Genomic DNA, 22,777 nt, shown 5'->3' with positions numbered 1-22,777 from the left:
GCTGCCCTGCTCCCTCATCCAGGACCCAAGCAGCTCCAAGGAAACCTCGTCCCTCACAAGGGCAGGCCCACAGGGCCGCTGAATGCCAGGTGGGACAAGCGGCCTGCCCCAGCTACCAGGTCCTCAATCGCCAAGGCAGGCGGTCACGGCCAGCAGGGCAGCTGGCAGGCCCGGCTGGAGGTGGCCCCTCCTGGCACGCGGGGCTGGACGCTGGTGCCAGCTAACCAGAGAAAAGGGGCCTGAACACCGCCCCTCCTCACAGCCGCAGCGCCTGGCGGCAGATGCCCCCAACCACCTCAGGATGGCCTCGGCACTCAGCTCCGGGGCAGCCAGAAAGGTCTACCCCCTTTTTTTTTAACTAGAAATTAAACTGAGAAACCCCTTCAGCGGTCGCTACGGACTTCCCCTTAACTCCCGTTCCCCTCTCGGAGGCAGAGGCCCCGCGACGCCGCTTGGGGGACGCGGGCAGCAGGCGCCGGGCGCCAGGGGGGCGGGACCGGCCGCCGCGGGACGCAGTTCCCTGCCGCGTCCGCACGTCCGCACGCCCGCCTACCGCCGCTCGGGGCCAATGACCGCTCGAGGCGGCGCGGCGCCGGCCAATCGGCGGCGGCGTGGCGGGTTCCGCGGCAAGATGGCGGCGCCGTGAGGGAGCCGCAGCGGCGGTGGGGGGAGGGGAAGTATGCGGTGCGGCCGGAGCGCGCGTTATGCCCGGTAGCCGGCGCAAGGCGCCCGCCGCCCTGAGGAGGCGGAGTGGCGGCGAGGAGAAGCTCAGCCGGCGGCGGCCGGAGGAGCCCCCCGCGGAGGAGGCGGCGGGCGGCGCGGGCCGAGGCCTCCCCGCGAGGGAGGCGGCGGCGGCGCGCGGCGCGGCAGGTACGGCGGGAGCAGCCGGGCGGGGCCGCGGCGCCGAGGGTGGCGCTCGGGCTGCGGGGGAGCCGAGCCCGCCTCGCCCGTCCCCGGGCCAGCAACCGCCGCTCTGCCCGGCGGCGGTGGAGCGCGCCCGCGGGCGCAGGCCCTGCCGAGCCGGCGCGCCCTTGCCCTTGCGGCGATGATGACCGCGGCCGGGCGGAGCCCCCGCGTGCAGGGCGTCCCGCGCGGTGCTTTTCACCTTCTGGAAGGCAGGTGTGGCTAGTGGAGCGGCACGTGATGTGTGTGGTCGTTACTGCTCCGTGGTAACCAGGAGCAATTTTTGATTACCTATGTCCCCATTTTCAGCGTTTGTGTCTGAAAAGGCCGGGGGGAGGCGGGGGAGTATATGCAGGTACGAAGGCAGGGGCCCCACGGAGTGCTGTGACCCAAATCTGAGTCTAGGGGATAGACACCTGCAAGTGGGGTGCAAAGCCTTCTCCCATACCATGTCTGGTTTTTCCCTTGAAATAAGCTGAAGCTGCTGTTCCTGGAAGAGGATAGACAGTTCTCCTTACCTTTAGAGACTAGGCATATAACTGCAAGCATCCCATAATGCTCCATTATCTCTCTGGTAGAGTGTTACTGGTCATGTTTTGGGTTAAATGTACAGTTGTGAAAACCACTGATGTTTAATTAAAGGAATCCTGATGAGTGTGAACTCATCGTGAACTTTTATTCTTAAGGTTTATACACCATGTTTTTTGTGCCTTACCCTGTTGTATGTTCTGAGTTATTTCAGCCTTTTATGTGTTATTGTTTAATAAAGATCATTCTTCTGTTTACACAGAGTCATGTTTACATAAGACTCCAAAGAGATCATTGAGTAGGAAATCACGGATACCTACTTTCAGCTCTCCTGTTAATGATACTGATATACAGCAAGAAATCTTTTGGGATCCTCATTCACCAATTGCATGCAGACTAGGTAATACTACCAAAATTCATACTTCAGTTGCCTATTTGAGGTATATGTTGGAATATACTAAAAGTTTTCAGATCTGAGTTATCGAAAAAAGCCCCCTTCCTGTTACCGCCATGGCAGTGGTAGAGTTGGGGGGTTCAGAGATGATCAGGTTGTTTGGTTGTGTTTTGTTTTTATTCTGGTCCCATAAATTCTTCAATGTAGCGCTGAATCAGTTTCTTATTTTACCAAGTAAAATTGAATTATTTGAGACATAGGGAGTTTGGTAATACTTTGCAGTTTTTAAAAAGGTTCTTTTTTTTTTTTAAGGCAATGAAAAAAAGAAACAGATTACCAGTAGATGCGCAGTAGAAATTTCAGAAATTGTTAATCGTATTGCTCCTCAGGTAATTATTACTTTCTAAAACAATGCTCTCTATAAGCAATAATCAAAATTGTGTTACAGTATTGTTTTAGTGAAGAGACTACTGTAACTAAAATTACATCTTTAGTATGAGAAGAAGCAAGTGTGCAGAAAAGTAGTAACATGCTCATAAAAGAGGATTCAATTAAAATCACAGCCATAGCATTTGACTAGCTGTTGTTGAGTTGCAGATGCTATAAAAAAAGTATGCATTAAGAAAAGTGGATCTGCGGCATCTCCATTTTAGAAAGTTTTGCTTTCAGAATGCAAGTTACTGTCCCAGTTCTTAAGAAAGTAGTTGTGGTATAGTCACCCTTAATCACTTGTCCATTAAAAGGTAGTTTCTTCACATACTGTATTTACCTGACAGTTAATTTAAACATTCTGAATGATCTTGAAATACAGACTGTGGAACTGTAAGGACAACACTGAGATGAAAGAGACAATGTTGTAGACATAATAATGTTCCTCTAATTCTAATTAGTTTGCCTTTTTTTTTTCTTTTCTTTTTTTTTTTTTTTTTTTAAACCCTCGTCCATGCTCTTGATATCTCTCTAGTTGTGAAACTGATGTCTGCAGCCTGGAAAGTGAAAATAAGATACTGTTACAGTAGTGGCATGCAAAATATGCCTGTTTGACAGGGCCATTTCAGCTCTCTTCACTATTTAGAATATTTATGTGATATCAGTGATTTTGAAATTTTAAAGTATAATAAGAGATGCCGCTTCCCCTCTTCTTAATGATTACAATACTGTCATGATTGTAAGTTAGTTAGAAATTGAACTGGGTTTGGGACTATCTGTTGCTCATATCCTTTTTTTCCCTAATTTTAAAAAAAATGTTTTTAACCCCCCAAATCACCCTGGTAGTTAGTAAAGTTCAAATTATTTTTTGCTGGCTAATTGAAGTGTTTCTTAATGTTCCATATTTGGCTCTGGCCCACTTCTAATTTTACTACTACAGTATTGTGTCTCTTAGATTTGAGAATTCAGATCCAAGCCTGCACTTTGAAGCTCTGAAACAACCTCATTCAGTTTTTAAACTTCATTTATTTTTCTTTAAAGGCTCTTTGTATGAAAGAGTTGTAATGGAAGAAATCAGAATTTTTAACAGGAAGCATTCAGAATATGATTTTCTGAAACTCTCTGGTCTCTTAATGCTGCTGAATCTGGATAAAGGCAATGTATCTCAAGTAGCTGCTTACTAAAATAAACTAAAATATAGCTTGCAAAGTGAAAATTGCAGATGATGTGTAAACCTGATTGGAAAAGTAAAAACAGTATTAGATTAGAGTGCCAAAATAGAATTCAATTATTTTAATTGAAGTTGCTGCTTTAAATTGATCTAATTAAACTGATAAAACTATCAGTAGACCCCGTTGCAATAATCTTGCTTAGCTTGTATTGGTTTAGCTCCTATCTGTGGCTTTCAGCACACTTGTTCCAGTTTAATTGTTTTAGCAACTTAAACGAATGCAAGGTGTATGTCTAGTTGAATCTTTTATCTGAAATCAAATTGCTAAGCATTATAAATCTAATCATTCAGGATGAAAAAGCAGCCTACAGTGGAGGATCCCTTTTAGGGACGTGGATTGGTGAGGATGCCATTCCCTGTACACCTGGAGTAGTAAAACTGCGAACTAGAACAAAGTTAAGTTGTACAAGGTAAGTTCCAGTTTTGTCTTGTATATCACAGCTAGACTTTCAGGAAAAGGAATGTATTATTTCATTATGTTTATGTCTAGTGAGTAAATGTACATTAGCATACAGAATGCTTTTAACTTTTGGTTGTTATCTCTTGTTAACAGAGTGGTTATCATTGGGAATTATCAAAAGGAATACATGCTGATTGTCCTTTGAAAACAAGATTCAGCCATGCTCTCTGTAGTTGCTAAATTAGAGAATAAACAGCTCATAGGGTAGTATAATTGAACTTGGCAATTTTTTCTCAGTAGTTCTGATTTTTATTTTTTATGTATATTTTTTTTTATCTAGAGATCTTAAAATAAAAAATCCTGAAGAGGAACTCATGAAATTGGCTAAAGAATTTGATAAAAATCTGGTAGAGTTAGATGCTGTTCAGGAACAAGAGAAGCTTTGTCAGGACTTCATCCAGACTGCCTCAGAGACTTTAAGTAATTGTAAAGATGAAGTACAGATGAAGAACCTGAAATCAGTCCTTGATGAAGTTTCTGAAACAGATGCTGCTCTGTCCCTGAAGCCAGTGGGAGAGAGCACTGGCATCCCTGCTGCAGAGCCCTGTCAATCTAGTAGTCAAAAGTCTATAGACCTTGAAGCCGAAATAGCCCTTCATGCTCTTTTTGATTGCTCTACCCAGAAATGTAGTGGACAGTTGAGCCAAGAACTCTCAGGTATTTCTTTAAATAATGGTTTCCAGGAAAACAAAAGCACCTTGGAGGAGGAACACCTTCCCGAGCCAATCAAAAACATGCAATGTGTTACTTCAGAGACATGTCAAAAGGATACTCCGTGTTTACTAGGAAGCATGAACCAGACTTTTCCAAAAGCTCATACCTTCATGTCAACAAAACAAAATCCTTCTTTGAAGAAAAAATTGGTGGTCTCCAGTAAGCTTGCTGAAGTAGTTAATGATGATTTTGATGACTGGGATACAGATTTTTTGGCAGATGACTCTTTTGTGATGCAAATAACCCAAAATCCTGAACTGATAAATACTGAAGAGGCTTCACCAGTTCCTACAAATCCACCTGTGTACGGTTTCAGTGATGCTAGTAGAACAAAGGAAAAAAGTAGTTGCAATTCAGTAACATGTTTGGGTTTTTTACACAAATCTAACAATTTGGAGTATTCACCTTTGAAACAGTCTAGTAAAAACACACAAAATGTTTCAAAATCTCTTTCTTTACAAAAGCCATATAATAGGACAGAAATGTCAAAGACACAGACTTTTTCCTTTCATGGCAAATGTGACGTTAAGCCAGACAAAATAAATGCTACTTGGAAAAGTGCCCAAAACAATGATTTTAACTATATTCCTGTTTCAAGGCAATCTCAATTGAAGAATGGAAGTGAAACTGTTCAGCCTAAAAGTAACCCTGTTCCTCTTTTTCCTTCAAGATCTAATAGTCATAGACCACAGACTGAAAAACCTGGGGATAATGCACACAGTATTTCCTGTCAATCATCCAATATTTCTACTAATGCAAAACCTAATGATCTGACTAAAGTGGTCAGCCAAGCTAATACAGGTTACTTAAATCAAACTGAAATACCAAAGAAAGGTCCTCTATCGTTTGACTGGAACGAACCAAAGTTTTCTGATGAGGTTTTAGATATGTTTTGTGAATCTGATAGTCTTTGGGATGCAAACTGTGAGGATGATGAATTGTTGTATCAGGTATGTGACGATATAGAAAAACAGACTCAGAGCCAGGATGTTAAACAAGGAAATGAAAGAGCTAAAACTACACAAGGAGCCAGTATTAACTCCAGGTCAAATGCTGATAACAGCTTCACAGCATCTAAACAAGGTCTATCTGATCACCTCTTTGCTCAAAAAAGAAATGCAAAAGAGGACACGGTTTCAGTAAACCTTTCCTGTAGAAACTCCTCAAAGGTTACACGTGGATTGACTACAACAGGTCACACAGTGAACTGCAAAAATGTCTCAAGTCCAATAACTGTGATCTCAGGTACTCCTATGGAGTGTAAATACACACTGTCTAAAAACTGTCATCAAGCTGCTTCTGAAGATATTACAAAGACTATTTCAGGAAAATGGTACAGATCAAATTCTGTGCCAGCAGGAAAGACTGGTTCTGAAATAAATCCTGTTAATGCAATAAACACCTTTAGTAGCAAAACATTAGACAGCCAAGACCTTTTGTATAATGTGGGAAAGACGCTACATAACAGCTCTGGTAACAAAACGTCACTTATGCCTTCAAAGTTCAAGTTCCGAAAGACTAACAATTCTCAAGTCACTCTTCACGTAGAGTCTGAAAATCCAGAGAGTCATTCTGGTATTGGAATTACTCTGCAGGGTTTGGAAGAAAGCAAGAATCAGCTGAACATGACTTTGCACAGCAAGCTTGAAAACAAGAAACTGCCTTTCAAGAGACACCTCTCAGAATCTTTTGCACTACCTACATCAGGTATGTGTCTTTATACTAACCCTGTTAAACTGTTTGTGTTTGTTTTCTTATTTATAATTAATTATAATGCCAAAGGAGAGATTTATATCATATTTCAACTTATAGTAGATTTCAGTATTCGTGAATTCAGATTAGGCATTAGTAAACGTTCCATCTAGAACTTGATTTTTTTTTTCTGCAATATAAAACTGTCCTGACATATCTTTTGAATCCCTGTAGTTAAAGACTTCTGTTTCTCACTTTCACTCCACTTCTCAGAATACTACACACTCTCCATAGATGCTCAGATGCACTAAGATCAAATATACTGTGATGGCAACACTCAGCATGCCATATTCTGACTTGCCTAAATATGTTGCTGGTTTGATGCTTAGCAAATGCTATAGCCTAAGTCTATTTTGAATTCACAGCTCATTTTGAAAAAAGTTAATTATTTACCTCACCTTGATTCAGAAAAAATAGTGAGGGAGGGAAAGAAGGTAGCAGGAAAAATGGAATGCTAAATTTACAATCTTTTTATTATTGTACACCTGGAAATTGGCCTTAGGTCACTAGGCATTTCTGAAACATTGGCCTATGTTGTTTTGCTCAGTGGCCAAAGTTGCCAGTTAAATATTCTTTGCAGTCAATCTAAAAACTGCCTTATTTCCTTTCATTTAGCCTCCCAGTCAGTTCTTACAATCACTTGACAATGGAAACGTAACATGCTGTGCACTGGTCTTTCTTACTAGAGAAATGTAGACTCAGTCAGGTGTCAGTCACTTCTTGTTTTTACTTATCTCATGGCTTTGTGAAGTTCTAATCAACGTTAATCTTGATGAAACCTGCCTTTAGAATGTATTATATCAATCTCAATTTTCTGAAAGCACTGTTATTTAAAAAAAAAAAAAAAAAAAAAAAAAAAAAAAAAAAAAGGCCCTTCCCCAAATTAACTCCTCCAAACTATTACCTAGCATTATTAGAAGAATCACTGTTTTATCTCTTTTTCATACCTGGGCAAGAAGCAGATAAATGGGAAGTAGCAATTTCAGATGTTACTGTGGGGGGGGAGGATAACCAGATATTCAGTGGAAGATTCTAGAGAATAAAGAATCATCTGAAATTGTTTTTTTAAAAAAAAAAAAAAAAAATTTTTGTTTTACTTACCTAGTTTGAAAGACTATGTATTAAAAATACATTAATTGGAAAATGGCATATAAATGGTAAAAATCTTAACATTTTCAGAATGATGGGAGTCTTTCTGCTGGTTCCAGTGAGGTCAGGATTTTATTGTATGGGAATTTATAGTTCTGTAACACAACATATAAAATATTACACTTAGCTATCATGCTCTTGTCTCCTTTGCAGATTTTTATTGCTGCTTTTGACCTTTTTTCAACCTTTCTGGTTTTATTTGTGTGACACCTGTACTATATCTGACCCCTGTGTCTATACCATCTCGATGCCCATATCTCTGCCTAACTCACTAAATTGTAGAGCCCTTTTCACTCTGATAACCTTAATTTTCTTAACCCATTGCCATCTCCTATGTTGACTTCTGATGTCTCAAGGTTCACTTGAAGGGCAGCCAAGTAAAATTTCCTTGAAGCAAATGTCTGCATCCCAGTACTTTCATTGGGAGGTAGTAATGAGTAGTACTACAAAGGTCATGTATCTTATCCCCCTTCCTGCCTTGAGGACAGGATAGATGAGCCATTTTTAACTTGGGTGCCTCACATGTCAGAACAGTGTGCTTTTGCCATATATCTTCAGACATTGAAAACAGATGAGTTAAAATACATACTGAACAAACTTGAAGGCTCCTAATGCATGTTTTCTATTTACAGTGTCTGTGGCAGAACAAAAAACCAGAAAATGTTCTCAAGAAGAAATTGAAAGGAAAAAACAAGAAGCTCTTGCACGAAGAAAATCCAGAATGCAGGCATCCTTAAAAGATGCTTGAATTGACTAGAGTATATTCTGCCTGTGGAATAAGTTTTGGGAAGTGAACCATTGTAATGCTGGAATACATTCCTTAAACTGTGTTCACAGCTACTGACTGCAAGCTTTTTCTAATTCACAGTAAAAAATCTTCATCCTGAACCATAACTAATACTCTGGTGATTTTCAGTCTCTCTTAAAAAATATCAGTTGTAAATGTGTAGTCCCAAGCTATCTTCAGCGCAATGAAACTTAAGATTGCATACTATTATGCATTGAAGCTGTACAGTTAAAATATCCTGCCAGCATGAAAGTATTTGTACACACACAAAAGTAGAAGACTTCAAAATCAGACTACATGTGTTTTGGTTGTATTTCTCTTTCTGGGAATACTTTAATCTAGACAAAGACTTTCAAGTGCATGTAAATAGCTTAATATTAAAGTTAGACTAAGAAGTGCTAAGTTTTGCTCTCAGGTAGATGAAAGTTTTAAGTTTTGGTTTGAGAAAAGGTACAATCAAGAAAACATCCAACATCAGAAAAAATAATGGAAATACACAGGACATGGAAAGCTTGCTTTATTTTAGGTAAGAATTATACATGGTGAAGGAGGAATTTTATATGAAAGCTTTACAAGGTGAAAGAGCATCCGGAAAAGGACTTTTTTTTTAAACTCCTTCCAGAAAGAGTTGGAAATACCATAGCTAACAAATTTGGACAACCTTTTCCTAAATGGCTATTACCAAGCTTACTAAAAAAGGCAGAATATGTCCCTTTACCAAACCATAAGCAAATACACTAGGGGAAATTCTCAACAGCTATCGATCAGTTTAGCCCTGAGTTATACGTATTTTTCAAACTAAGGTCTGTTAGAACAAAAATGCAACGTGATGCCTGTTTAATTGGGACTGATAAACTAGAAATTTTGATGTGATAGATGGTAGAAGAGCTCAAACTATAAAAACTGCCTGTGGGTAAGCTGGAAGATATTTCACAACTGATAAATGCTTTTATATAAACATCTGACATTATGAAAAATGACTGTAATTTAGCTTTGTAAATAAATAACTTTGAGATGTACCAAAGGGTTACAGGAAGCTTTTGGTTGCTCTGGGATGTGCCTTTTTTGTAACTCTTGCAAATGTAAATAACTGTATATTTGTAAATCGTCATTAAATTTTTTAAAAAACATTTTCTAGTCTGGTTTGGAAAATACAGTACTTGGTAGACATATAGAAATAGGTGAAAGAGGGTGGAATAGGCATTCCATACTGGCTTTACCTGAATTTTCTCTCTTGCTAAGACACCCGGTTAATCCACGCCTCAGATTTCTACCTGTAGTGGTGGCAAAGTGCCTCCTTTGATCCATTTAAACTAAAATCCTTGAACCTTGAGGAAGCTGGTTCTATACATAACCATCTGCAATGCAGTCCTGGAATACTAAAGATGTTTTTTCAAACCAGCCAAGGTCCTTTTCTCTTGCCCACAACTCTGGGCGCTAGGTAGTTGATTATGAAATCAAATCCCTAAGTCACTGAAGACTGTGCTGGTGCCAAAAGGAGTGTTACTTACAGGCTCTGGCTGCAGCTCCTTGTCCTTGTGCCAACTCTATCCATTGTGCAGCAGAAGAGTTGGATCAGCTTGCTGATCTGACTGAAAATTAACCAAGAAAAAATGTTTTCAGCTTTTTAAAGAACTTCACCATAATAATGCGTTTAATATAACATGGAATAGCAAGGTTCCTTGTTGTCAAGTCTCTGCTGCCAGTGTTCAAACTGTTTAAAGACACAAGATTTGCATGTCCATACAGCACGTAAATGTAAACCCAAGTTGTGGTGGTTGCAAAAATTGGATTTATGCTGAGAATGTGGTTTGATCTTCATGTGAAGGATATGTTTGTCTTCACTGTATTCTAGAAAAATATAAACTATCAGGTAACTTGCCAGATGTGCTATTGACCAAGGAAGTGGCTATGAGGAAAGGCTTCTACTATCAGTATTAAATATGAGAGTTATGAAACTGGCTTTTTAAGTCCTGATACACAAGAATGTTAAAACGTATTGGGAAAGATAAAAGGCTTTTGCTAGGACAGTGTTCGGTTTATCTTCATTCTCCAGGATATTTCACTAGAGAAAAATCTGTATAAAAGGAAACAGGATAATTTTTGGTTTCAGAGATAATATAGTTAATAATACTCATTTGAGAAAAGGAGCTAACTGGAAGGGAAGGAGCATGAGCTGGACAATACTTTTTAGGAAGATTTTATTCCCTGATGCAAAAGCACTAACTTCTAATCAGATCTGAAATTGGGATAAACCTGACATGAAATACAGGCTAAGCACATTATGGCTACCCAAGATCATCATACAAAATGCTACAACCTGAATAGTGTGAATCACTGAATCAGTGTGAAACGCTTAAATTATTTTTGACATTCTAGAGACAATGCATCTACTAGCCCCTCCATTAAGTTAATCATAACAGAGGGGCTTTGGTTTTTATTTTACTTTTCATAAATACCTATTTTTAGCATAGATGTTACACTTCAAGGCCTATAACTTGGTCTTTCTCAACCATTGCTTTCTAAATAGAAATCACAAGTATGTGGGAACATCGTTTCTTAACTGATGTCAAGACGTAAACTATGAAGATTTTTTCTGGTCACACCCTCACTGACTGCCCATCATCTTTCAATTAACAAATTGAATAGAATTTCCTCTTTTTGTGACTTTATCCTATTAGAAACAGATAAATCATTTCTTGCAGCAAAATTAAAATCCTCTATACCATCTTTACTAGGCAAATTTGATAAAAGTGAAAAGCTTAGAGAAATACTATAACTCAATACAGTTTCCCTGGTAAGGTCAGTGCAGGCAGAAGAAAGAGTCATTAGGGGTTACAAATAGTTACAAAGAAGAGCAACCTCTTCAATATCGAAAGTAAAACTCCAAAAGCTATGAATTTTTGTCTTTCAAAAATTGGATGGTCACTCCCTATTGTAAAAAAGGAATATCTTCATATTGGCTGAGAGGACACTTTCAGAAATGTCTGAAAGGTTTAGGAGAAAGCTGATGAAAAATAAATTGTCTAGCTACATATATATACACACACACATACACACACACATATATAAAAATAATAATATAAATATATATTATATATTATTATATAATATATATATTATATATAATATATATAATATATGTAATATAAATAAAATATAATATAAATATATATAAATATAATAATATAAATATAGTATAAATATATACATAATAATATATAATAATATATACTAATATAAAAATAAAAAATATAAAGGATACAGCACAGAGCTTGTTTCCCGTTAGGGAAGTGGTAATTGCTGCTGGTGGAGTCCGGGCTGGAGGAACCCGTCCGTCCTCAAGCACCCACAGTGGCCAGCGCTCCATGTACCAGCCTTGCCCTTCCCTGGAGTCGGCTGGAAGAGGACCCGGCCACCGCAGGCAGGGCAGCACCCTGATGTGGCAGGGGTGCAGACAAGCGTCAGGCGCAGCTAGCTACCGTTCAGGAGGAATTTAACCTTTGCCTAGTGCTGGAACATCTGGATATTAAGCCAGCCACACAGTAGGGGGGTAGCTAGAGACGGCTTTGTGTCTCCGAACCCGAGGGGCACAGGTTAGGCAGACAGTCGTTTCAGCTGCTCCTATAGCAGTCGGTGAGTGACACAGAGAGGATAATGCAGACGTTAGGTGCCCTGAACCATGTTTCGGATGTGCTTAGCACTGTGTTGCCTACGACAGCCATCTGCCTACCCGACGCTGCAGGGACGTGGTCCTGGGCCAAGAGAGCTGCCACCCTGTGTGTGGGCAGCCAGCAGCTTTGCAGAGCAGGAGAGACGTGCAAAAGCTGCAGTCCTGCTGCCGGCTCTCGTGTGATGTCCCCTCTCATGGCCACTGAGGAAGGAAGTTATGCCACAGCCTCACCAGCCCCCCAGATTTTGCAGGTAATACTCAGGCTTAGTGTTACAATCTTGTGTCCCACTGATTCTTCTTATGCCAGCTTGACTTGTGCAAGCTTTTGTCTGACTGTTTGCTGTAGACAACAGTTCTTCATTAGGACAGTATCTACATCATTTTAATTAATTAATACACATGTACGCATAAGAAGTTCGGTATTTCAATAGCTGACATTTCACTATGAAGGCATGTCTTCCTCCAGGCAAAAAAGACCTATACAAACAGTAACAACAATCTTAAATACATTCCAAATTAAATTATGACTGTCATGTTTCATTATAAATTAATTTATGACTGTTTGCTTAAGCACTCATCTTCGTTTCGTTCAGAGCATAGTAATTTTTTACATGAGCAGAGCAATCAGTGAGCTTTAGTTTAAATGTAAATGAAATTCTTGTATGTCCCCATACTTGCAACATTATTTTTATTCCATGGATATTGAAGCCTCTTACTGGCAGTGATGTTACTTGCTAAAATCCAAGGATTAGATTTTTCAGCTAAGAGCTGGTGGGTTATTTTTTTTCTTTTAGGAAGACGGACACCATCAGGTAAATGATCCATTCATCATTATTCTCCCAATCTGTATCTAAAATTGTGTGCTGTGGAACAACAGACCTACATTCACACCCTTTCAGTTCATGCTGGTGAGGCATCATGTTTAAAGATTTTCAGAAATTTACTAATATGTTTTTTTATTGTGTTAATTGTATCAGATTTTCAAGGAGGCCAGCACCCAGCAGCTCTTCAAATTTCGGCCTCTAATGCACAATTAATCTTGGAGCTGCAGTTCAGGAATGGCAATCTAATCTTCTGCTATATGTAGCATTTATTACATCTAGACCTTTATACCCAGAGGAATAACGTAGATGAATTCATTGATTATATCTTTTTAAGCCCAAAAAAGAGCTACAATTTGTCAGGAAAGAATAGCTGGAAGCAACAGATAGTGACCTAAATAGTAGAATTCCAAAGATAAAATAGAAGAAATTGAACACAAATGCCTCATTGTTTGAGAGCTGTATTGTCTGTAACACACTCCAGTGAATCCAGTGTTTGTGGAAGAAGCCAAGGCAGATATAATCTGTAGAGCTAAAAATGACAGCCTGAGTAAGTAGCCATCAAAGACGAAGCTAGAAATACTCTGGCGATTGTGCTGTAAATCATAACTGCAATATTTGTTCAAAGCTCCAGTTACTAAGCGTACTGGTATTTTTGTCAGAACAGTCAGAGACATCCTGCCTCATAAAACACTTACAAATATCTCATGTACTGTTCTTGTGGAACTAATATAAATTTCTTCGACTGCTGTCTGTATGTAATGCCAGTGTGGTAGGCTGGCGAACCATTAAGGGCCTGATTCTACTCTTGCAGCAATTTCCTTAAGCACTGGAGGTAATGGAGTGACTCAGGTGAACAGAGAATCAAGCCCATGCGTTTCGTTATTTTAAGGAGTTCTTGTCTTTAGCACATAAATCTAGTAAAATAGGACTGCATTTATCAGAAACTGTTATTGTTTATGCTCATTTTCAAACTTTTTCAGGAAAAAAAAGGTTGCATTTATGCATAGTTGTTCAAAGGCCACCGTTAACAGCTTTCACCTAGAATAATGTAGTTTGAAGAAGTGAGGAGAGGAATACGGGATTTACAGATTTCCTTTTTAATGATGTTGCCTGCTCTTTGCAGGTTGACCTCTTTAAGGGAAAGCTTGGTTTGGGTTTTAACCCTGGGAAATTAGGACCCTTGTAGGCTTGGGAATGACACTTTGCATGCCCTCCTGCACTCTCCAGGTCCATGAACACAAGATGGATGGGTCCAAATAAAAAATCATATTCTAACACAGCATAGCAATTCAGTGCTTTCCCCCCCCCCCCTTTTTTGGCTAAGAAGGGTGGGATTCCTTTACGTGCCTAAAGCATATGCTGGCATGCTTTGCAGAATCACGGCTTTAGGGCAAAGGATATGTAGGTACCCGGCGGGGGTTTCTCATGGCTAAAAGTTTCTTTCAACACTGGTAATTCACAGTGGTATTAAGAAGAGTTTGATGAATAGTTTTGTTGAATAAGCCATTGAATACTTAGCTTTGGGTGTTACAAACCTGCAGAAAGCTGAACCTCAGTGATAAAAAAACGGACAGAACACGAGGAAAAAAAAGTCTTCTCCAAGACTTGCATAATAGTTTGGCAACATTTTAGTAGATAAAGTGGTAACACTTCCCTCACCAATAATGCCTGGTGAAGGACTTTTTTAATTAGCTCTCATGTTCTACAGCAAAAACATGAAATATGGGCATAGAAATATCATAAATTTGAATTGCTATCTTCCTTCCTTGTTGTTTCTTACAGGTTACAATGTACTTGGATAGGGCCAGATGTTTTGTAATGCTCTGTACGAAAAGGCAAAGATGGTATTAATTCCAATAACTACTTTATTATTGAACTTGAGTAAGTATAAAAAATGAGTAAATGAATCTGAATTTTATACACTGCCTAAAAATGTTTTTCCGTATCAGTTGCTCAATTTTGAGCACGCTGACTTGTGGGACTTCAATGCAAGCCCCTCATCGGAGGGGCAGTCAAACCAGATGAGACTTCTATTTCCAATATGAAAGATCGGAAGATGCCGGAAGATTTTTTTTTTCCTTTAAATACCAGCTTTCCAACTAACAGCAAGAAGGGAAAAGAATGCTATGCTTGCGCAGGGGGCCTATGTCTTTCAGACTCATTTTCTCTCCAATAACAAAGGCTGAAGTGGAAGTAGCACAAAAGATACTGTGATCCAAATGTCACACAAACTCTTCAAAACTCCTCAGGGATTTTTGCCTCTCTGTCCCTCAGTGACGATCCCTCACTGTCTGAGGTGGTCCTTAAGTGTGCTCTCTTAACAGTAGATCAAATTGGGAATCATGCCCTATGAAGACTTATACAGCAATCAGACTCCTGTGCCTTTTTAGAAGATTGGAGCTCTCTCCTAGGTTTCAGACTTACTTTTAGCAAGATCTCAAACTCAGATATTTTCCTAAGGCCTAAGTCATCTACTCCTGACAGCTAAGGATCCGGAGTTCAGTGTGTTAAAGCTGTTCAAGCTGTAATCTGTGGATGTGTGTGGGGATACTTGGACTGCTTCTAAAGGAGGTGTGCGAGGTGACTGAGAGCAGAGAGTTCATCTGTGCTGACTTGGGAATGACGAGAATGAAGACAATGACAAGAAGGAACCCGGCAATCCATGTACGTGAAATTTCTGACAGGCTCCACATCTCCAACGAACAATTCCTAGAGATCAAAAGTTTGAATGCGCTGCATTAGAATGTCAAATCTTGACAATATAACCCATTAAAAAGGTTCTGCCCAAGCATGTTGTGTAACCTGCAGGAAGAGTTATGGAGGTGAATGGAAAGAAACTTGAAGATGTGTTAAGATAATGTCAATCAGTATAGACCAGATAAAGAAAGACCCTTTCTCATTTTTCTGAGGAAGTATGAAGCACCAGTGAAACTACATAAAACACCTGTTAGTTACAAAAAATGTCAGACAAACATACATTTGGGAAATGGAGAGATTCAAACACTCACAAAAGGGTGAGAGGGATTCTTGGAAGACATAGCGGACATACTTGTCATCTCAGCAATTTGCCTGTCTATGTTCCAGAAAAACACAAGCAGTTTTGTGAGCACTTAAATTTCCTACACAGTGATTAATTTAGTTTCTAATGAATGCACACCTCAGCTTTTCTCGAGATATGGGGCTTTTTTGAGACCTTCTCCTCCATCTTCCCACTCAGTCTCAGGAACCTTCTGAAAAACACCATTATTTTTTAGATTTGCTAAATAGTTGACCCTTCTCTCCCCCAACCTACTCAGTGAAATAGTGAAATTTTCCCATTCATTTCATTTAATAGCGATGTTGTAGTCATGATGGCCTGAGCACATGCGGAAAAGATTACCTCCGCCCTCCAAACCTGCCTCATTTTTGTTATTCATAGTAAGTCTTGTGGTTCACTAATTGATAAGTAATTTGATGTTATTTCTGACCTGGGAATGAGAGGAGGTGGGAGTGGGATGGGGGCTTTGAGGGGCCTCAGTGCCTTCGCCCCATCCCCTGCAGCAGGAACCTGTGCCATTCCTGCCACGCTGCTCATGGCCGGATGAACCCCCAATCCCTCTGCCCTGCTCCCCCAAACAGTGCCTGTTTCCAGCATCTACACACAAGGAGAGCACTTGGAAAGTCACCTATTTCACATGTATTTGTTCCTGGGGGTTCAAAACCTTCCTTTCTGTTTGCCGCTGGGCTAATAACGCTGGGACTGCTCTGCTCGTCCAGTGGGAACCCAGCGGGAATGCAGAGAAACCCAATACGGTGTTTCCAGGAAAAGTAATTGAGGATTCTGGAGGAAAAGTGATTAACCCCCAACTTATTTCACTGACTTGAAAATAGCTACTGGGCTGATTGTTGGCATAGGCCAAACCAGGGGACTCTCTGGGGTTTAAGCATTGCCGAGGCAGGGCTGACAGCCCAAGCATGCGCCGACAGCAGCATCCCGGAGTGAGCAGGAGGACTTTCATTCCCGAGGTGAGTTCTCCCAAAAGAGGAGGGCGGGATGTTTCGACAAGCCTTGTAGGGACCTTGTGCTGTTCTCCGTGTTGTTATCAGCCAGCAACCTCGCTGCTGATAAAGGCTGCTAGTCTTTAAAGCTGTCAGTCCGCTTGCTCACAAGAGCTGAAATCACTACCCCCGCCCTGTTACACGTATTATATATAGGCATGCATATTTTAATTAATTTTCTATACAAGGAGAATATTTATCAGCTAAAATCAGGAAGTAAATCTAATTTAAAAATGAAGCTAGCTTCAATATTTACTACAACTTAATGACAGCTTTAGACAAGAATTTAATTACACGGCGTCAGCATGCCATATATATTGTATGGATGTACCATGGGACTTATTTTAAAGTGTAATTTAAAGTATAACTTTTAAACTGTGCCTCAATATGAGCTTAAATCAAAATATTTCCACTAAGGAAGAACATTCTTCAAAACTGATTACAAAAGTAGCCACAGTACTAATGGAGGTTTACGGTAATTTTATGTGTTATAGTATAAATGACTTGCAAGAACAGTCTTAGGAAGTTACAGTGTAATTTAGTATTTTTCAAGCTAAAAACTGCTAGGGAAATATTTTTTTCACTGGGGCCTACCTTTTCCGCATAATGTTACCTACAAATAAATCTTTCTAAAGGACAGTTCTGTATCCCTTGCAATTCACATACCAAGTCCAGAAAATGCACTGAAGTGTCACACTGTGCTTAGCCGAACTAGCCTGTCCTGAGGAGTAGACAGCAGACTGGACTCAGGAGACCTAGTTTTTGTTTCCTTCAACCCACTGCTGGCTTTGTGCATCCTGATCTCAAGCAGGTTTAAAAAAGCTGGTAAAGTTTTTGTTATTCAACATTAACCCGATTTATGCCGGTACCACTGGCAGTGTTTGTGTGGCCTGACCATGAAAACACCATGCAACCTTTGCAACGAGCTGGGTCCCAGCAAAGGCAGATGTCAATCAACTCTGTGAATAAACAAAAAGCAGAGGTGTTTACCAGTGTAAACATAGGACTAAATTCTTATTTACACTGATCCTATTTTACTGCAATAAGTGAGATCTGTTATTCAGTGACAGTATCTTGGGCCTTGTCTGTATGCGACTTATTCAACTAGCTGTTTAACAAACTTATCTGAATAAAAGTGTGACTGATACCATTCCCTGACTAAACAATCTCCAGAAGAAAGAATAGTTAGGTCAGTACAACACTCTTGGGTAGATGAGGAACCAGGCTTATTCAGGGATGTAAGTGCTTAAAGATGTAGACATCAATAAAATGCACTATGCAAAAACAAAAAGTGATTTTTTATTATCCAATTATCTTGTGTGACAACTCCTAAGTGCATATTATTTATTTGTATTTCCAGGTCTTCACTGAGGTAAAAATAGCTATACTGGAGATTGTTAAGACACCATTCCATTGTAAGGTTATGCCAGGCATATGCTTAAAAATGTCTCCATTTTATAGACAAGAATGCTATCTCCTACCTGCTCCAAAGGCATCTAAAGCAAGATTTATGCCCCACGCAGTGTCATAACAGCTCCAGAGGAACTCTTACTAGCCAGGAGTAAATAAGGCCCATAACCAAAAACGCTGAGCAGGACCTCAGCTGATGTAAATCATCATAACTCCACTGTGGAGCTGGGGACACTTTACATGACCTAAGGATTTCTTCCTCCGAATGCACAGAAAGATGATCCCAGGTACGTGAAATGCCCTTGCATAGCAGGAACGCGCAGACTTTCTTCTGAGCTCAGTGGGAAACTCATGATTTTTCATTCCTGCCCCGTAGGTGTACTTCACCTTTTATTGGTCAAGATGGGTATTTGCAATGGTCCACCAGGTAACAGAGATAGGTTTTAAAGGTCCCTTTCTAAGGCATATTCTGAACGTGTCTGGAAACATTTTCTTGTAGCTAGAATTGCACTGGGTAAGCCACACAGATTTTTCGGTGTTCTTAGATAAATACAGCATGGCACAGCCATCCTCTGCTGCTCCAGAAGGGGCAGGAGCCCTGGTTAGTCCTGATGGGCTCAGAGGCCAGGAATTCAAGGTAATTAACCAGCATTTAAACAGAATCACATCCAAATCGTTTTTGTGATGCAGAGGGCAGGAACAAGCCCTAGCTGCCAAGTGATAGCCAGCTGGGCTTGCTGTCAGTGCACAGACAGCTTTTGGGAGAAGATGAAACTTTGTGCCATTCTGGACGGTGCCTGCTGCAGACACAGGCAAAACAGGTATTCGTCTAGGGCAGCGGCCTGATGCGGGGAGCAAAACAGCCATGAAATCCTGGCTTTGCCTGTGTGAAAACTCTGGAAAGCTACAGAGGCTGGTTGTTGCAGCTGGGGTTGGGGTACCTGCACGGCCCCCAGCCCTCCGCCATCCCCAAGCAGCAAGCCCAGCTCTCCATCCCAGCGCTGCCCTTTGCCAGCAGCATTGCCGGGGGCAAGTGGAAGGTGTCACCTTCAGTTCTTCCAGATTGCTGAGAAACCTTGAACCAACTCGGGGTTTGAGGCAGGCTCAGAATCAAAGGGTTGCCAAAGGAAAACCTTTCCTATCACATGCTGTGAGAAGGAGAGATCCGCGCAGTGCATGGACTACATGCACTGGCAATAAAAGAGAGAAGGGGAGATTGGGCAGTGACCCCAGGCATGTAATTTAAGCTGAGTTCTTACAGCAGGGGAGGTCTGCTGACCATCAAGGTTGTGGCATGTGGATACATGAAAGCAGGCTGGTGACCAGGATCTGTATCCTTCCTTTTGTTTTTCTGTAGCTCTCACCATTTCGGTCTTTCAGCTCCACACCTTGTGTGAACGATCCTGATCCTGATACATCGAGTCATTCACAGCACACAGGACATACTAGTGTGACCTGATGTCCATAAAGTCAAGGGCAGCCCTGCATGAACTGGAAGATGACTAGCCTATCTACAGCACATCCAGACTCTTGGGTAAAGGCCTAGACAGCCTCCAAGTGATGCTACTAAAATATGGAATATTTTTTAGTAAAAGCGCTCTGTGGCTTTATATACTTGTATCATATACCTATATCAGAAGTATTATTGCTAATAATCTTACTTAATGGTTCACACACATAAGTATTTTGTTTTTTCTATTCTAGAGAGTTTAGTTGTCATACTCCTCTATCACTCTTTTCAACTTGGTTGGGGGAACTTTGTAAAGAAAAATAAAAACCTATGCAGAAAATGCGCCATGCTCTGTGCAACTCACTGAGATAACGTCATCCAGACTTCTACACAGCACTGGCCATGAAGAGGCTACGAGTAAAATCTGAAGTTCTGCGTAACGAGAGCTTTCTGAGATCACGTTACGTAATTGCGTGTGCCATCTCCCTACTTAACTTTTAATGGAAATTTTTCAAAACAGTAGCTAGTGTTTTTCAGTGAAAGATAATCGGTTTTATACAGCTACCAGCTCCTGCTTTCAGCTTTGCCCCAGACTTCAAGGTACTCATTTCTTTCTTCAAAACCATAGCTTTCTCCTAAATGCAATCATTTCATTTCTCAGTATAATGAGTATTGCACATACTTAGCAACAACAAGTCGCAGCACACCGAACACCCTCCGTGCATTGCAGACAGAGGCCCCAGGCAGTGCTCTCTGCCACGCCACGGGCTCCATGTAGCAGGGCGGACACTGACCGACTTCCCAGGGCAGGAGAGAAGAGGTTGCACTAACGGGGCTCTTTGTCCTCTGGTGTGTTAAAGCCTCTGCTTGACTGAGAGAAAGGGACAGTCAAAAGGTTAGAGATGAGTTTTACTGAAGGATTTCAGGAAGCAAAAGAAAAAATTTCTCATGGATGAGATCAAAAAACGCTTCCTTGTCTACGGACTGGTATGGCAGAAAGTGCAAAGGGAGGAAAAAGGAGATGGAGGAAACCAGTGAAAGAGAAGGATGGGAGAAGTAGGCGGCCAAACAGAGTGGAAGATAAATGGCAACAGGACTTCAAGCACTAGATTTCACATAGTTTTTTAATGTCTTGAATTTGTTATAGCAGGAAGGAGAAAAGCAAGGAAGCTGCTGGCCGGAGGAGACAAGATGGCACTGGCAGGCCACATTTCAGGCGGGAGGGAGGAAGCAGGGAGAACTCGCAGACAGTGTCCGTCAAGAACAGAGAGGAATGTAAGATTTTTAGCCTTTGCTAATAATGAAAAAATCATGATAGTCATGATAGTAGGGAAGACAGAATCACTGGCAGGAGAGGGTGCAGAAACATGGGAGAAAAGACGGTCTAGGAGACAGCCTAGGAGACAGCGCAGGAGACAAGGAGTGTAACAGCACGGATAAAAGAGGCAGAGAGATGAAAAATCAGGAAGAAGGGGTAAATAAATGACCTCAGGAATTCAAGTCAGTTTTGAAGTGGCGGCTGGATGTGCAGCAGCAGATGGTTGTGAAAGACTGGACAAGAACAGTAGTGACAGACCCAGAGACGGCCAGAAAGGCAAGCGTATCGGGGATTCCTGCACGGATACCTCCGAGAGCAGCGAGGGAGCAGACAGCAAAGGGAGGAAGGAAAAATCAAGGGGGCATCCCCAAAGCCAAAACAGAATTACAGAAGCCAAGTATTGGGGGAGAGAGATCAGGAAAGATAAGGACAAAGACTGTCTTCCAATGCAGCCAACTACAAGAGCTCCAAAAACCTGTTTATTCTGTAACACAAACAGCAAGGAAAAGAGAAGGTAGTTAGGGCTGTGGGAACAAACTGCAACTTCAGAGAAGCTTCTGGAGACAAAGGGCATGGGCAAATCAGTGGATTGTTAAAAAGGCAGATTGAATTAAAGGAATTTTTGTTTCAATTTTTCAAGATGGAAGAATAAGAGCATGCTTGAAGGCAGAGGGTGCAATCTAGAAAACAGAGAGCCGTCAAGGATAGACAAGAAAGGAAGAAGAATCGAGAGGTAACAGAAGACAGAGAACTTGCACTTGGTTTGGAAAGACATCATGATCAAGCAGAAAGTGAAGGATGGGAGCTGGGATTTGGGGAGGAACAGCAGTGCTAGTAATACAAGAGGAAGCTGAAGGTCTTGTCTGGCCTGACTCACTCTGTCCTTAAAGAACAGGACTAGATCCTGGCAGGGGGATGAAGGTCAGCAGCAAAACCCATTTTAACTAGTCATGAGCAAACACAGAAGGTTTGAAGCTCCCCATCTAGCAACCTAGCATGAACATCTGTGTGAGAGGCAGTTCAGTCTCTGGAAGAAGTCCTGACCCTATTAAAGTCAATGACAAAACTCCTGTTGCCTTCAGCAGAGCCAAAATTTCACCTTGTGTCTATGGCCATTCCACTGAGACTTCCAACATGAATGCCAATTAGTGCCAGTTTCAAAGGTGACATTTGTGACATGGAAATTCACTCCACTGGGAGATGAGCTAAGATTATCAAATTAAGTTTGCATAGGCCAGGAAAGGTAAGTGTGACATTCCCCATCCTACAATCAGCTAAAGCAAACAGATACATGCATGTGGAAATAGTTGAGTTCTTTAATATTTCCAAAGCATGTTACGAATCCCATGATCACTGATTTAAAGAAAAATAAATAAATAAAAGGAATTAGTAATTCAGTCCGTGTGTGGCAGGTCTAAATGAATCAATTAGGATGTTAAAAGCCATGCATAAAATAATGTTTAATTAAAAAAAAAAGAGAGAGAGAAACCTTTAAAGGGTAAATTGTCTCATATTTTAAATTGAATGAATACAAAAGAATGACCTGAGGATAGGGGATTACTGCTTAGAGGCTTTCAATGCTAGACTTATGCGACAGCCACTATTAGCACATTCAGATTAATAGTTCAACAGTAATTGGAATATTAAACAGTATGTGTCATTTTGATTTTGTAAAATATGCAGCTGAGTATTTTACTTAATATCTAGCTTGATCTAA

General features: G+C 40.9%; 1 protein-coding gene across 1 annotated transcript; it reads left to right on the top strand.

Annotated features, from left to right (window-relative positions):
• Positions 1–572: 572 nt before the first annotated feature.
• ETAA1 (ETAA1 activator of ATR kinase) lies at positions 573–9,477 on the top strand. The gene is made up of 6 exons (XM_064510157.1): positions 573–870; positions 1,694–1,831; positions 2,138–2,214; positions 3,777–3,895; positions 4,226–6,366; positions 8,193–9,477. Exons 1-6 carry the CDS (start codon positions 705–707, stop codon positions 8,306–8,308), a joined length of 2,757 nt encoding a protein of 918 aa, XP_064366227.1. The 5' UTR covers positions 573–704; the 3' UTR covers positions 8,309–9,477.
• Positions 9,478–22,777: the final 13,300 nt, after the last annotated feature.

Source organism: Dromaius novaehollandiae, chromosome 3 (genome assembly GCF_036370855.1).
Source record: "Dromaius novaehollandiae isolate bDroNov1 chromosome 3, bDroNov1.hap1, whole genome shotgun sequence".
Taxonomy (NCBI): Eukaryota; Metazoa; Chordata; class Aves; order Casuariiformes; family Dromaiidae; genus Dromaius; species Dromaius novaehollandiae.
The sequence above is the reverse complement of the archived record's forward strand: the minus strand, read 5'-3'. Positions and strand labels throughout refer to the sequence as shown.

What these genes read in the sequence shown, in the direction of transcription:
- ETAA1 (XM_064510157.1), top strand. Translation starts at nt 705, where the DNA reads ATGCCCGGTAGCCGGCGCAAGGCGCCCGCCGCCCTGAGGAGGCGGAGT. An exon ending in TTAATCGTATTGCTCCTCAG is followed by an intron (nt 2,215 to 3,776) that starts GTAATTATTACT and finishes CTAATCATTCAG; the next exon opens with GATGAAAAAGCAGCCTACAG. An exon ending in TTTTGCACTACCTACATCAG is followed by an intron (nt 6,367 to 8,192) that starts GTATGTGTCTTT and finishes TTCTATTTACAG; the next exon opens with TGTCTGTGGCAGAACAAAAA.